This window comes from Mesoplodon densirostris, chromosome 9 (assembly GCF_025265405.1).
Source record: "Mesoplodon densirostris isolate mMesDen1 chromosome 9, mMesDen1 primary haplotype, whole genome shotgun sequence".
In the NCBI taxonomy this organism is placed as follows: Eukaryota; Metazoa; Chordata; class Mammalia; order Artiodactyla; family Ziphiidae; genus Mesoplodon; species Mesoplodon densirostris.
In genome coordinates, this window is record NC_082669.1 from 81,274,025 (window position 1) to 81,291,088 (window position 17,064).

Here is a 17,064-nt window from a genome sequence, read left to right on the forward strand (position 1 = left end):
TTTAGTCATTTTAGACAACAATTTAGTGGCTTTGCTATGACCCTAAATTAAATCCTTCAAGGGCTAGCCATGGAATAATGTGTGGACATAAAATAAATACAGTGCTTTACGTATCTAAAACATTGTGGCAGGGACATTTTTCCAGATATAGAATGCTCATCTCTGCCATCACATTTTCTAGGTAGAACTTCTGCTAGTAGGGAAAACATAGTAAAAAACATAAAGTGAAGAAATTATACTTTAAAAATATTTCAAGATCAAGACAAAGATGAGAGGAAATGCTGTCCTTAGTGCTGTTAAACATTCTGTGGGTCACCAAGGAAGGCTGGGAAGTCTCGTCTGGAGATGTCAGGAAATGAGAAAGATTCTTAAAGTTGGAGTCATAAAAGCTCAGGGTTGGCAGAGACCTTGAAGGTCTTGTAGTTCAAACACCCATCTGGTGCTTGAATCACCTCGACACTCTCCCTGCCAAGTGGTCATTGTTAAACTATGTTATGATTTTTCTGAAGAGGGTTACAGAATCTTCAGAGGTCTTTAGTGAAAAGATTCACTTGAGAGTTGGAAATCCTGCCAATGTAACCTGTTGATCTATTTGGTTTCTGATTCTGTCATGCAACATATTTATTTTCCAGTTTCTTGTCATCTACAAATTTGATATGCCTGCCTTCTATGTGTCATCCGTGTTTCTAATAAAAGTATCAGGACCAGGGATAGAACCCTGTGACATGACATATAGAAACCACCCTCCAGGTTCATGTCTTCATGGATCATCACCCTTTGGTATTTATTGTACAACCAATTACTAAGCCACCCAGTTACACTGTGATTCAATCCATATTTCTGCATTTTGATCTTAAAAATGCCAGTTGTAGCTATGGATCTTTAATGTATAGTAAATCCATTACAGTACATTAAGCTAGCACAAACTGATTTATTTATTCTTAGTGAATTTAAGCTAGCTTCCAGCATTCACTACTTTCTTTTAAAAATGCTTAGAAACTATCCCTTTAATAATCCATTAGAATATCTTTCCAAATCACCGTTCTGTAGTTTGGGAAGTCTGCCTTCTTCCCCTTTTTGAACATTTTTACTACATTAGTCATCTCATCTTCTAGAACCTCTCCATTCTTGTGATTCCTTAACAATACACAGAGAGCAATTCCGTGGGCTGCCTGCAAGATCTGTTGGCTTCCTGGGATTTGCCTATCCCAGTACAATAATTCATTTACAATAGATCAGTCACTTGCTATCTTACATCTTTTTATTCATTTTAGGGTTTAATTTCTTCTCCCTTTGTCAGTCTGACAATCATTCTCCCTGATGGAGAAATCAGGAACCAAATAGGAGTCAGAGAGTTTTGTTTTCTCTTTATTATCTGCTGCTACTCACTATAAACTTTCCTTGTTTTGATGTTGTTGTTGTGTTGTTTGTCTTTTTTGCTTATTTATATTTGTCATGGTTTTGGAGAAGTGGGGGTGGTGATAGGGCCTTAAACATAAGTTAAAAACAGGGAATAGATGGTTGTCTTGAGCATTTTTTGTTTTGCCTTTATTTTGTTTTGCAAGCTTCAGCTAATGTGGAGTTGTAGCTCTCCTGACATTATTCTGAAAAGCTCATTTCTCTTGTGGCCCTTCATTACATGCCCTCCTTCCATCTTTTTTTACATGTCCTTTAGAAATATGACCTTGTGAGAGATCTCTGTGCAGCCATAGTGGTTACTTGTCACCCCTCTTTTCTTCCTGAGAGGGTCATTTGTGATTGCAGTTTTGATTAGACATTTGGAAGCTGCTTAATCCTCTTAAACCATTTTTCCTTCTGCGTCTCATGCCATTGAATCACGCCTCTTTTCTTTGAATTTTTTGAAGTCCACCTTACCTTCTCTGATTATCCTGAAGTCTGAAATGACATAGTAACTCTCTCTGAATGTTCCTATCAATTTTCATTTCACCAACTATTTTTTTCTTCTTGGTCAGAATTAGGTCCAGAGTTGAAGTTCCCCTAATTGCTTCCTCTACCATCTGGGAGATAAAATTATTACCAAAGTAAGTCAAGAACCTGTTGAGTGCCCTACTTCTAACCAAATGAGACTTCTTCTAGCAGATATCTGGATGGTTGACACCCCCATCACCATACTTTCTTGCTTCTGTATGTGTATTGTGTTGTGACAGGATGCATCATCTCTATCTTCCATTGAGCTGAACAGTCTGTTCTGTACTCCCCAACCATTAGCACTTCTATTGCTCTTTCCTTTCTCCTTCACTCATAAGCTCTTAGCATGTTTCTACCCCAGACTCATGAGTTTCTACATAGATGTATGTTTTCTTGGCCAGTAGTGCTACTCTGCCTCTCCTCCTAAGAGTGCTATTTGCAATATAAATAAACAAAGCAAGCGAGCTAGCCCCAACCTGTCTTGAGTTCCCAGCCCACCAGCTATAATCTTATAGCTAATTCCTCTGATACTGTGTCCACCACTCAGTATTACAGTCTCAATTTTCACTTCATTACCCTGGACCTATATTTATGTGTCGGCATCTGAAGCCTGAAGTGTTTCTTCCCAATGCCCAACCCATTTATTTCTCCAATGAATCACTGGGCAGTTTTAGCATCATAATTGTTCTCTCCAAGTCATATCTGCTGCCCTCCACAGTAATTGGTTTTACAGCTTTTTTTCTGGGCATTTTTTTTCTCCCTACCTCACCACATTCAGTTTAAAGCCCTATTGATCAGTCCTGCCTGAAATTAGAGGGACTGGCTAAAGAACTTACAAGACCCCTCCTCAAGGCTAAGATTAACTAGTAACCCCAAATCTCACAAAAGCCATAAATTCAGCCTCCTTTTCCTACCTGGCTGTTGTAGTTTATGAATAGTAGAAGTAACATTTGGTTTCACTTTCTGTTTATTTTCTCTCTTGTGGTCTGATGGAGGTTCTGATAAGTAGGGAAATGACCACAAGAGAGGCAGTGGAGAAAGCCAAGGGATATGTACAGATCAGGACCTGTGTGGTCTGCTCTGGCCTCACCATTTCCTTATCACATTCCCTTTCTTTGGCATTTGGGTTGTTGTTCTATGATTTGGAAGGTTTAAATTTTCAAGAGTTCCCCTTGTTCGTTAGTTGAGTGTTTATCCTTTCTGACTTCCTATGTTAGAGGTTGTTGAAAGGATTAAATGAGACGATATATGTTAAGTGCCTGGTACAGTGCTTAATAGAAACTAAGCAACAGGTGGTAGCTATTATTGTTAAAGGTGTGAGATTTAACTCTTGTTTGCTCCTGAGGCTGAATCTAATTTTGAGCTCTTCTGAAATAACTCTACCTGTAGGTTCTTCCAGTATTCTTCTCTGACATAGAAGACCAGTGCTAACTGTAATGAAATGTTGAAGCACTGCTTGTTAAATGAATAACTTACTTGATTTAATGAATTTCTCATTCTGAATAAATCCTTAGACTAAAGAGAATCTGTGTTTAGTAAATAAAAGTAAACTTTATGGTATCTCTAACTTTGAGTGTCAGAAGGAGATGTTTAATAACAGCTATTCTCATTGCCATCGTTAGCTGACATTGTTGAGCATGTACCACATGCTGGCTACTACTGTACTGAGCACTTTTCATGCATCACCTTACTTAACCTTCACAACAACGCTGTGAACAAGTGGATTCCATGTTGTTCTCCATCAGGGAGGCAGAGTAATAACTTGCCCAAAGTGACACACTAATAAGGGGCAGAGTCCATATGCTCCTAACACTACTCATCCTACCTCTCAAGCTAAAACACAGACATTTCTTTTGTACCATTATTTTGTGTCAATGACTACAAACAGGGGTGCATGAACCAGTTGGCCACTCTGCATGTTTTGGCATAACTCCTGCCCTTCTGCATGCACTCCTACAGCTATTACAATGTCCTTGGATTTGTAATTGATGGCGGCTGTTATCTGAATGGACAGGTGTGCAACTGCTTATATTCTCTTGGCTGAAGAAGAAGCAACAACCATTGCTGAAGCAGAAAAGCTGTTTAAGCAGGCCCTGAAAGCTGGAGACGGCTGTTACCGGCGTTCTCAGCAGCTACAGCATCATGGATCCCAGTATGAAGCCCAACATAGTAAGGTTTCCTCCAGGTTGACGTGTTGGGGGATCAGAATTGTAACATGATTAATCAGAGCAAATTTTTCAGTCCAGTTCAAAAGGCATTTCTCCTAGATTAGAATAAATACTGTTTTTTGCCTTTCTTTGTTTTTATTAATTTTTCTTCCCCAAAGGAGCACAGCACATAATTAACTTACAGCTTCATTACTGTTCATGTTTTCATGCCTACTCATAGATTTTTAACTCTAGAAATAAAGGTAATAACCTTTAATGGTGACCCTTCTTCTCCTCAGAATTCTTACATACTTCTGTTTATCAGTTGCTTCTCTGCCCCATAATTTTAAATCCTAATTGGGAAACAGGACTTAAATTAGCGTTAATGCTATCAGAGGTTTTGTCTTATGGGTCTTCTACAGCATGGGTTGCAATAGGACAGCTAAGAATATAACAGCTATTGGCGATTGTCTCAGTATTTAGCTCTTATTTAGGAAGCACTGCTGTTGGCTCCTAGGGAGAAAGAGCCATGAATTCCTAATTTTGTATCTTTTTTATATTTAAATTATTTAAAATAATGGTTTCTTTTATTTAACATAACTTTAAAATGAGGCCTTTCATTTTAGTACACTAAACTGAGAGTCAGTGTTATTTTGGGGGAATGGCATAAAAACAAGACAACAAAATCATTTCTGGAATTTCTTGAGCTCCTCGACTTGTCAATTTGTTGGTTGTTTAAGCAGAAATTTAGTGATCCTTGTGAGAGGGAGTGTTTTCACTGTCTAACCAAACTTTGGGTTGTTTCTTTAAAATGGAATTTCTCTCATTTCTCTCTCCTGCGTCTTGGAGAGTAGGAGTGTATCGCCTTCATATTTGAGATTATAAAATTAAGTTGTAGTGTTAAGCCTGGATTTGGTGCAGAAACTGAATGTATTAGTCCCTATGACTAAGGTACAGTGAGATCTTTGCATTGTGGCCTGTGTATATAAGTCTGTCCACATAACCCCTCAATACACAGGTTTTAATTTTTATTCTTAGTAGTATATATGTTAATCAAGTCTCTAATCGCCATCTATATCTTGCTTTTTAAAAAAAGTTATGTATAACACTGTGAATTTTGAAGACATATATAGTAAATGTCTGTTTTGTGAATAAAATGAGGATTAATCCATAAAGTTACATAATCTGTAATATAACTTGAGAAATTTTCTTTATTTCTTTTCTTCTGTAAATTAATCCCTTCAACCTGTTGCCTAAATCTATCCAAAAAAATATAATCACATCTTTAAAGTAATTTGTAGGTACTTGGCAGATTTTCAGCACACATCTTGTTCTCATTGTTTAAAACTTGAAATGTTAGGACTTTGGTCTTAACATCTTTTAATAGCTGCATATTATACATATACTTAATCTATAACAGGTGTGTCATATTTTTCTAAAACATGGTAATTTTATTGAGGATTAAGTACATACATGTTCTCACTGGTCTGGAAACATATCCAGAAATACACATAATTAAATAAGAGATTAAGATGAGAAGTTGTTAATGTACTTTTTAAGAGCCATCTTAGTGACTATTATTACAACTATTTAGCTTGTCAATACTTTCTCTAACACTAGGGTAGTTTTTCATTTTGTTGCATGGTCTATTGTCATATCTGGAATGTGTTATGTTGCCATTTAAAATTGACTGCTTTGGGGACCTGGAGATGATTATGATGTCACTAGTGTTAGGGAAAGAATAATGTAAAACAGAAGGTCAAGATGAGGCTTCTCCAGACTTAATGTCAAGAAGGAAAAAAAAATAGTTCATCAGGATGCAACCTGAGATTCACCTCTTTGCATCTTCACCAAAAGCATGCACGCTAGAAGAATGTGGAATTCTTGCTTGTAAACCTCATGCAATGTGGGTATGTTCATTTTCCCAGCACTTTGTGGCAGATGATTTTATTTATCGAATATTCAACATCCTAACTCAAAAGCATGACTTAATAGTCACATGATTTAACCTTTGGAAATCTAAGTACTTTGACTTTACTCTGTTTGCGTTCTGCTATTAGCAAAGTTGTCAGTGCTCCTAGCAGTAAGGAAGAGTCAAAGGAGCAGACTCTTCTCTCTGAGGTTTTCCTTTAAGGGCATGAAAAATATGCCTCTGTATTTTTTCTTGCTGCTGAGCTGAAAGCTCTTTTTTTTTTTTTTTTTTTTAAGTTTTGGTGTTTTATGTCTCCCTCTTCAGGACGAGACACCAATGTCTTGGTCTACATCAAAAGAAGGCTAGCAATGTGTGCCAGAAGACTCGGGAGGACCAGAGAAGCAGTGAAAATGATGAGAGATGTGAGTTTGAATTAATGTTTGGGAACAGTGACAATGCACCTGACTTACAGAAGGAGGAACCCACTGAATGAGGCCACAGCAGATAGTACCACTGATGGTGTGGTGGTCCCATAAGGGCTGGGGTTCTGTTCTAGCTCCAAACTTAGTAGATGAGTAATCTTGGACAAGTTACTCAACTTGTTTGTGCCCTGTTTCCTCATCTGTAAAATGGGGATAACAGTAACTTTAGCAATAACAATACAGTAATAATAATGATTACTACTTAGGAGTGTTGTGAAGATTAAATGAGATAATACATGCAAAGCTTTTAGTAGAGTGACTGGCCTATTAAAGAAATCTCAGTAGATATCCTTACTGTTAGACCTTTGGGACTGTAGCCAGAAGCCAAGAATGAGATCAGCCATTTTAGCTAACTGACTTTTTTTGTGTTTAGTTGTTAGGAAGATTTGAATAAACTATGGCTCAAATTGCTACTCTCAAATTTAATAACATTATGATCTAATCTTATTATGGTCACTTCAAGCATTTTCCTAGGTTCTTGAATCAGGATATTTTATTAGTGGTAGTCAACATAGTAAGAGAGAAAATAGGTGAGAGTTTTAAAACAAAAGAGAACCAAAGGAGGTTATTATTATGTAACTTTAAATAAAAACAGTGGTTTTAAGGGAAACCAGTTGAGGAACTTTTACTTCCACATTTTTTTTTTTATAGTAAGAAATACTTTTCATAAAGAGACAGACACCAGTGGGAATTGTATTTATAAACCATTTTCTTTTTAAAAACAATCTCAGAAAGCCTTTGTCAACATTTTATTCTTCTACTGTCTTCCTGAATTAGGAGACAGGTAACTGCCCATTATAAAAATAAAAGAAACGAGGGGTAAGATAAAAGTGGCATCCTGCCCAATTCTCAGCTTTTGGGTTTGAGAACAGGACTGTGTAAACCCAGTGAGCCTTTCCTCAGTTTGTCTCTGGAAGGGCAGTAATTCATGTAAATTCCCAGTTACTCTTTGGTGGTGGGGACCTGCACTCCAGGCTCACCCCTGGTTATTTCTGCAAGTTACAGTATAATGTGAAGGCCCAAGTGAGGCCCGTACTTCTGGCTTGGGTTCTGGCTACTCCATTAAACAGCAATTTAGCTAGCCACCAGACGTGAGGAGAGGAACAGAGGAGGGAGATTCCAAGATAATTCTAACTTGACTGAAGGTGATAGATGCTTCTTAGGCAAAGCCACTGCAAGGGGGATCTCCCAGGATTAAATTCTTTTGGTCGAAGGAAGAATTTAAAGAATGTTATATAAGTGCTAAATTTTAGAAAAGGAGATTTCTGTAGAAACATGACTTGCTCGCAAAGCTTTTTAACTTGCAGAAATTCCAGCTTTTGATATAGTGCAGAAACTCTACCAGTCCCTGAAAGAGCTGAGAATTTTATGAAGTATGGGGTATTTCTCTATCTTAAAGTGGCCCAGCCACATTCAACCTTTAACAAGGTATTTTATATTTATTGCCTTTTCTTAACCTTAATTAGCCTGGGACAGGCATGCATGGAGGAACAGATTTTGGTGATTTTCTTTATTATATGCTTAAGCAACTTCATAGGAAAAACAAACTCAGATGATTTTAATTCCAGTTTTTTTCAATCAGTCTCATGCTGATTGTCATCATTTTTAGTATATACATATAAAATTTCACATGATTAAAAGCAATATGTCTATACTATGGTTTGATTTTTGTTTAACCTTATTTTATATTTACAATCCCATTTATTGACTTAGTCTACAAATAGATCTTGGGGGAAAATTTGGAATCCAGTGTAATAAATGCTGGGCAGGGAGTAAGAAAACCTGCAAGTAACTCTCAGCTTTGCTCTTCACTAGCTTTGTGACTCGGGGCAACTTCCTTCCCTTTCATGGGCTCTTCATTTGTTTTCTGTAAATTGGGGATAATGATTCTTACCTAAAAGAGTAACTGAGGGAGTCAAGGGGACAATGAAATGAGATAATGTGAAAACACCTGGCATATAGTAGATGTGCTTACCTTTTTTCCCTATTTTTTCTCCATTACATAATTATGTCTTAATTTGCTGAACTATTCCTCTGATGGGCATTTTGGGATATTTATGATTTCTTTTTCTTGAATGGATCAATTAGTCTCTCTCCTTCTCTTTTCATATGTGTATACACACACATCCATATACATGTGTATATCTGTAATCCTATGTATATATTTCTTAGGTTACTTTTCTAAGAAAAAATCTGTCATATTATTAGACTACCAATACATGTTGTCTTTTGACTGGGTCTACCGAGCATCCAGTAGATATGGGCCCTAGTGTTGTAACAGTCCAGTGAAGGACACTGTCAGACATGGTGGAGATTTGTTTTGAAGAGAAATATCCAAAGTGCTCTTTCCTTCAGAAACTGCTGGAATCCTAAATGGAGGAGGGGAGGTTGAGACCCCTCTCTCTGTTAAAGCCGAAGCTGGTCCCCGCCCTGCAGCAGACAGTTGGGCCAGCCTGGCTCCTCTCAGGTCACGGGTCATGCGTAGACGGGGACTTCCCTGAGGGGCCACTCCTTCAACAGCGTGCTCACAAACCATCTTGCTGGGAAGCTTCCTCTGATAAAACAGCACGCTGGGTTCCAGGCAGCCTGCTGATAAAGCATTAGGGCAGGAGGATCTAAGTTTTCATTAAGACACAGCCATCCTACCCCGTGTGCATTAGTCGAAACTTTCCTAGAGCAGATTTTAAAGTGGACATAGAAATGGCAGAGTCAGAATGCCTTCCCTGTAGAAAGTAGACTCTTTAAAACATTTCTCTGGCAATCCCTTAAGAAAGGGAAAACTGTTAAAAACTGTTCATTGGTGATTTATCCTGAAAAAGAATGAATGGGAATTCTGGGAAGGCCAGCTGTCGATGGTTATGGATCAAAATATTGATCCTGTAAGTGAAATATTGATGAGGTAAGAAAACATAGGCTCCTTAATGTCAAGATTCATGGTTTCTCGTTTTGAAAGCAACACATTAATTATTTTGAATTCCCAGGATGTTTTCTCAAAAACTTACTTTAATTAGCTTCCTTTTGCAGTCAAGAATACAAAAGCACCTTCCTTACTGACGGAGTGTTTGGCAGTGAATAGAGCTAATAAGAGAGCATGGTGGCTTTTGAACTTCACTATAAGGTGTTACTTATTATTCAAAATGAAAAGAGCTACATTTAAAGAAAATCTTTCTTTTTCAAATTTAAAGAAAGTCTATTTGCTTGTTCTCATTTGGGGGAATTTCGCCTTTTTTATTTTTTTAATTAAAAAAAAATTATTTTATTTTTGTTGCTGTTTTTGTTCTTCCCCGCCTCTTTTATTAACATTTGATATATGACACAATTTTTCTCTTTTTAACTTTTACCATTTAACTAACCTCACATTTTTCCTCTGTCTTTCCCTGGCCCTATTTGAGTAGACTGGAAATAGAATTCATAAGGCTGACTGGTCGGGCCCCTTAGCCATACTCAGTCAGAATTGGTGTAAACTGGTATGGGTGGGATCGTGTGCCCAGATAAGAGGACCCTCTTAAAACTCCTCTTGCCCCAGGTCATTTGGTCTAGGGTATGATTTCCCAGTCTTGGCACTATTGACATTTTGTGCCACATGGCTTTGTTGTGGGTGTCCTGTATTGTAGGCTGTTCAGCAGTATTGCTGGCCTCTACCCACTAGATGCAGTAGCAGCCCATCCCCTTGTTGCTCCCCAGTGTGACAACCAAAAATGTCTCTAGACACTGCTAGTCTTTAGACATTTGTCCCCTAGGGGAGGGGGTGTGCAAAACCATTACCCATTAAGAACCACTGATCTGGAGAATCCTACAGTGAGTAGATATGTTTTAGGGCAGACATCAGATTTTTATTCACTCTGCTTGTTGGTAGTCTGAGTTTCCCCTATGGTGGGTACAAACCTCTAAAGCGCCCCTAGAATTGATTAGCTCCTACTAGAACCCTTGACCTGGGACCAGGCTGGTTTGAGGAGCTATTTTGTCTCATATGGGACTCACTGAATAGGTATCCTGGGGTATGAAGAGTAAATGAACTTAAAGATTTGGGTGGTGTCCTAGTTGGAGGGATAAGAAAGAAACAGAGGCAAATTATGGGGCAGCGGTCTTCCTTGGTCCTTGTCCATGCTTTCAGATCATTGTCTGCCTCTCTTCCCTAACATCTAAAGCTCCTTTGAAAGTTGACCGTAAGCTCTCAGACTTTACCACCTGTTTTGCCTCCTTTTGGTAGTTTTCTGCAGACCTCTGAATCATTCTGCCTGATTCCTGTTTCACCCTCTCTCTCTGCAACACTACCTCTTTAACTATCCTGGCCTCTCATTTGACACAGGTCATCACAACCTTCTTAAAACATTTGACTTATTTTAGGAAACCATGCTAAGTTCTCCTGAAATTGCAGTCTTCCTGGCTAGATTCTCCTCATCTTCCCAACTTCCCAAATTTGAAGTGTCCCCCGTCCTGTCCTAAGCCTTCCTTTCTATTTCCATCTACAACTCTGGATGACGACATTTAGACTCAGAGTTTTAAATACCATCTAAATGCTGATGAACATTTCTGTAGTGTTTATTATGTTCTAGGCGTTATTTTAAGTGCTTTACAAATATAAATTACTTAATTCTCATAATAGCCCTTGACATAGGTGCTTGTTCAAGGTTACATAGCTAATGAGTATTTCTGAGAATGTAATCTTCCAGTCCAATCACCTGCACCAGAAATATCCAGGGTGCTAGTTGAGTACCTGCTTCACAGGATTAGTGTAGGAATTAAATGGAATAATCCATACAAGGCACTCGGCACAGGACTTCACGAATAAGTACTCAGTTAGTGTGCTATTCTTACCATTACTGTCTAAGATATATTGTTAAGTGATAAGGAAAGGTGTAAATATTAGGTATAGTTTGATTCCATTTTTTTCAATTAAAAATAGATGCTAATATCAACCAGTCGTTCTCAAACTTTTTGGTCTCAGGACCCCTTTAAAATTACTAAGGACCCCAAAACTTTTGTTTGTGTGTGTTTATCTATTGATATTTACCATTTTTGAAACTAAAACTAAAACTAAATTACATCCACAAAGACCCTGTCTCCAAATAAGGTCACTTTCATCGGTACCAAGGGTAAGGATTTCAATATATTTTTTGGAGGACACAATTCAACCCACAACACCAGGTTATATATAAAAGCAAAATATAGACTCTTTGTCAATACTTTCATTCTTTCTAAATTTCACTACCTATATCAGATTAGCTGAAGGCATGTTTTATATTCTTTAGACCATGTTAAACCCTTTCTCAGTCTAGCCAGTAAAGGTTATAACTGCTAAACACCCTTCTTTTGTTCTTAGTCGGAGCTCTTTATAAAAAATAGAGAGGAAACTGCAGTTAACTCAGCCCTGGGCTTGTATCCTTACTGCATTTTCAGCATCATTTCCATGATTCCCAGTTGACAACTGGAGCGTTTTCAGTTTTTGTCATGTAAGGTACACATTGAGTATTACTATGTACCAGACATTTTGCTAAGAAGTTTACATATACCATCTCATTTAACTCACACACCATAGTTGTCCTATTAAGTTGGAAGAATAATTTGTATTCACTGTAACAAGTCAAAGAATAAGGAAGTTATGATCTCTCCTCCACTCCTGCAATGCCATCTCACTGAGGTAACCAACACTCATGATTCAGTGTACATCTTTCCACCCCCTTTTCTTTGCTCCTATAAATACGTATCTGATCCTGTAAGGATTTTGAGCAGAGTTGATTTGTATCTTAACCAAGTTTCCATATGAGAATTAAGCCTTCATGGGGATGCTCACTTTCTGAGCTTCTTCTGTGGGGACTCCCTCTTAAAGAAGACATACAGGTTTTGAGATAATATAGTGCCATTTCTCCTGATCTCTTTTTTCACAATTATTTTATCCCTGTTTTTCACTGTTCTCAATTTTTATCTCAAATCACTTATTCAGGTGATCCCTTCATTAAGGAGAGATTAGGGCCAATGAACAGAGAGAGAGACAGGGTTTTTGAGCCAAATTTTAAAAGTATACAAAAGGATAAGTGAAGCTCATTAGATTTTGAGCGTCTTGAGTGCTGGTATGGTGTTTAGTTTTCTTGTGTGTCCCCCTCAGCACACTGCACAGTATCTTGTAGATACACAGTCAAGAAAATATTTGAGTTGGTGAATCAGAGCTGTGGCATACAAATTCCCAGTTAGCACTTTGCACCTGTGACTTTTGTTTCCCAGCCTTTCTTAAGACACCTCTTTGTTACTGGTTTAATTCTGCTGATTTTCTACCTTCCTTAGAAGTGGTAACATTTATTGTTAAACTAAAGTAAATTAAAGCAAGTTCTATTTAGAATATTATTGTAGATGTTCATTGTATGTCATCCCTTTTAGGTCATTAGAAGTATCTTAGGGTGTCAGCAATTGACCTTTGGGAATTAATTTAATAGTATTGGTACTAATAGCAAGAGTATGTGCTTTAAATGCTTTGCGAAGTGGAGCACTTCTAATGAAAGCACACTTTAGAAAATATAAACCTCTGGGACTAATCAAACTCTTTGGAACATTAAGGACTATTAATTTGCATTTTTGTCTGCTTATGTTCATGAAGAAAAATCTTCATGAAATTAATGATTTATAAAAAGAACTGGTATGCCCTTCCCAAATTGTTAAAAAAATTTTAGAGAATATTCTGTAATGAAAATTCTGTTTTTATTGCATAGGTAGGAAGATCTTTTTAGGAAAAAAGGAAAATTCTAGCTGGATATATTGGAGGTTAATTTCTATTCCCTTTTATCTCCTTTTCCTTATTCTTAAATTATTAAATTCTAGTTTCATTCCTTTCTTCCCTCCACCTTTCCATTCCACAGGTCACATTTCCCTTTTATCAGTATTTCCTTTTTTTCCTTAAAATTGTCTTGGATTATTATGAATAACTTGGTTGATAGATTGTTTTAGAAGATGTTAAGTAGATTGTTGAAAGAAGTCAAGTACCATTATGTAGGCGTGAGGCGCGGGAAGAGTAGCATTTTAATATGTTCTGGCAACCGAGTATCGCTTGAACATAGTTACTTTCAAGCTTTTAAGACAACCAGATATATCATTAAACTAAAGACAAAGTGTGCAGCGAAATATGTTAATTCCTAGTAAGTGTTCCTGAAGTGTTTGTTGGCATGTTTTCTAGATTCTATCTTTGCTATACTCACAAATAAAGAAAAAGTGAATCTTGAAAGCAAATGCTATCAATAGTAACTCACTGATCTTCAAAGGCTGTGACTTTGAAAACTTTATAGACCTTTGCTTTTTTTTAAATCATGATTTGCTTTTCTAGATTTGTCTGATATATTAAGTTGACTTATTCAATAAATTATTGGCAATTAGTAATTTATATAGAAAGGAAAATTATTTAACTAATAAGAGCAAATAATAGATTTATTGATTATTGACTTACCTTGTTGCATCAGCAATGATGAAGCAGTTTCATCAGCACTGTACTCTGTATTCACTATTCAGAGTGAAGGGCTTGTGGCAAATAATCCCTGAGGCAGATGAGTGTTATTTACCTTAGGTGTTGTCATTTATATAAAAGTCTTATTTGTGGCATAATGAATTCATGGCTGATAAACTAGCTGTCACTATCAGGGTTTTTCATATTCTGGGCCCACATTTTTCCATGTGGTGAGTAGTATCCACTACTGAGTAGAGCTTTCAATGTATATGGCTGGCCTATGAGCAATTCTAGATAGATGCCTGTCATCTGGGAGTTTGATTTGGCTTCCCTCCTCCAATCAACTGTTCTTGACCTCCCTTTCCACGTATCCATCTTTGGCTTCTGCTTCTCCACTATGTCTACAACCAGTTCTTCTCTTGGATTCCTGCTGTTCTGCATTTCACCTTCCCAGGACTCAATCCTGGTTTCATTCAGTGGCTCCACTCATGCCCACTGTTTATCTAGTTCCACATCATCTCTCTCCCTTTCTACACTGCAGCCCTGATTTTGGTCTTCCTCCACCCACGTTGCACTAAACCATCCAGTTATTCATCTATTCATTTATTCAGCGAAAAAGGATTGAACCTCCATTTCATGCCAGTCCCTGTTCTAGGTGATAGGTATAATCAATAAACAAAACAAAGACCACTGACCTTACATGCTTTACATTCTAGCAGAGAAAAGAGACAAAAATAAACATAATAAGCATGTATTTTCATAGCATATTAAAAATTGATAAATGCTGTGGAAAAACAATTAAATAGAGCAGGATAAGGAAAATAAGGAAAGGCAGTGGGCAGAGAGTGGAGGCCATGGAAATCACAGTTTTAATAAAATGATCAGGTATGTGTGATGTAGAAGGTGACATTTCACCAAAGGCCCTGAAGCAGGAGTATACTGGTGCACTCAAGTAATAGCAAAAGAGTTCTGGGTGGAACAGAGTAATCCCAGGGGAGGGGTGGAGATTACAGATGATGTAGGGTTTTTGGACCATAGTAAGGGCTTCAGCTTTTGCCTTGGGTGAAGTGGGGGCCATGAAAGGTTTTGAGCAGAGGAGTGACATGACCACTCTTAATTTTTACAGCCTGCTGTGTGGCAAGGGGGAAGCAAAGAGGTCAATCGGAAGGCTCTTATATTAATCTTGGCGAAGGAAGGTAGTGGCTCAGGCCTGAGTAGTATCAGAGGAGGTGGTGAGAAGTGATCAGATTCTACATATATTTCAAAAATAGGACCAGCAAGATTTGCTAATCTATCAATATGCCATGTGAAAAACACAGAGAAGTCAAGGATATTTCCAGGGACTTTGCCATGGAAGGAGAGGAGTTCCTATCAGCTAAGATGTAGAAATCTGCAGGTTTTTTGGGAAAGGTTGAGTTCAGTTTTGAACATGCTATATTTGAGAGAGCACATTACTCATTTTTATTATAAATAATGGCTTCTTAATCTTTTTGTGGATCAAAACAAATTTTTGCTTTGTTGAGGTGAGGAAACCATTAAATAGAGGAAAAATAATGGGACCTCTGTGTTTGATGGAATCTCTTCTAAAATATAGATGATAAGGAACTCCCATTATAGTACCATTCATTTAAGAACTTCCAGGAAGGCAAAACCTAATTGATGTTAGAGAGACCAGGACCGTCACAATCTTGCAAAATATGTAATGCAGTATGTGTTTAACTTACATATCTATAGATTTTCTTTTTCTTACCGTTTTCACTCAACCCTTATTTTTCAGGTCTGTCCATGTTTACTTCTCGTACCTCTGGTATATGTTTGCAATTTCTAACTTCTGTGTCCTATTCCCTATTATGCTCTTACTCTGTTTTACTTAACCTTTCCCCTAGTGGGGCCCCCATATTGCCTCCAGCTTCCCATTATCAACACCCTGATGGACATGCAAGAAGCCTTCCCTGGGGTGTATGCCCAGGAGTGGATTGCTGGATATTAGGCATATGAATGTGGATTTCAGCATGTCCTGCCAGTACACTTCCCAGAATGGCTGCCTGTGATTGTTTAAATTCTCATCAGCAGTACATGACTACGCCCATTTATCTCAGTACTAGGCCTGTTTTAAACACTATATATATGTTATATATATTTCAAATTCATTGCATATTGCTTTTTATCATGTTATTTCATAATTTAAAAAATATTATGTCTGTAGTTTTTCCCCTCTTTTCATTTTGTATTCTCTTTATTTGCCTCTTTTTACTTTTATTTTTGCTGATTAGTCTTGACAGGTGTGTGTCTTTTTTTTTTTTAACAGCTTTATCGAACTATATTTGCTTTACATTGTTGTGTTAGTTTCTGCTGTATAACAAAGTGAATCAGCTATATGTATACATATATCCTCATATCCCCTCTGTCTTGCGTCTCCCTCCCACTCTCCTTATCCCACCCCTCTAGGGGGACACAAAGCACTGAGCTGATCTCTCCGTGCTATGCAGCTGCTTCCCACTAGCTATCTGTTTTACATTTGGTAGTGTATATATGTTCATGCCACTCTCTCACTTCGTCCCAGCTTACCCTTCCCCCTCCCCGTGTCCTCCAGTCCATTCTCTACTTCTGCGTCTTTATTCCTGTCCTGCCCCTAGTTTCATCAGAACCATTTTTTTTTAGATTCCATACATATGTGTTAACATACGGTATTTGTTTTTCTCTTTCTGATTTACTTCACTCTGTGTGACAGACACTAGGTCCATCTACCTCACTACAAATAACTCAGTTTCATTTCTTTTTATGTCTGAGCAATACTCCACTGTATATGTGTGCCACATCTTCTTTATCCATTCATCTATCGATGGACACTTAGGTTGCTTCCACGTCCTGGCTATTGTAAATAGAGCTGCAATGAACATTGTGATACATGACTCTTTTTGAATTATGGTTTTCTCAGGGTATATGTCCAGTAGTGGGATTGCTGGATCATATGGTAATTCTGTTTTTAGTTTTCTAAGGAACCTCCATACTGTTCTCCATAGTGGCTGTATCAATTTACATTCCCACCAACAGTGCAAGAGGGTTCCCTTTTCTCCACACCCTTTCCAGCATTTACTGTTTCTAGATTTTTTGATGGTGGCCATTCTGACGGTGTGAGGTGATACCTCATTGTGGTTGTGATTT

At 37.7% G+C, this 17,064-nt stretch overlaps 1 protein-coding gene across 5 annotated transcripts in view; it reads left to right on the forward strand.

Moving 5' to 3' along the window:
• Positions 1-17,064, forward strand: part of ST7 (suppression of tumorigenicity 7) — a 261,439-nt gene that overhangs the window by 167,397 nt on the left and 76,978 nt on the right. For 3 of the 5 annotated variants that reach the window (XM_060108950.1, XM_060108949.1, XM_060108954.1), the window contains exons 7-9: positions 1,974-2,042; positions 3,944-4,098; positions 6,313-6,410. In XM_060108950.1, the coding sequence (XP_059964933.1) occupies positions 1,974-2,042; positions 3,944-4,098; positions 6,313-6,410 (322 nt within the window). The remainder of the gene's footprint in view (positions 1-1,973; positions 2,043-3,943; positions 4,099-6,312; positions 6,411-17,064) is intronic. The other 2 variants (XM_060108953.1, XM_060108951.1) reach the window with 1 other exon arrangement.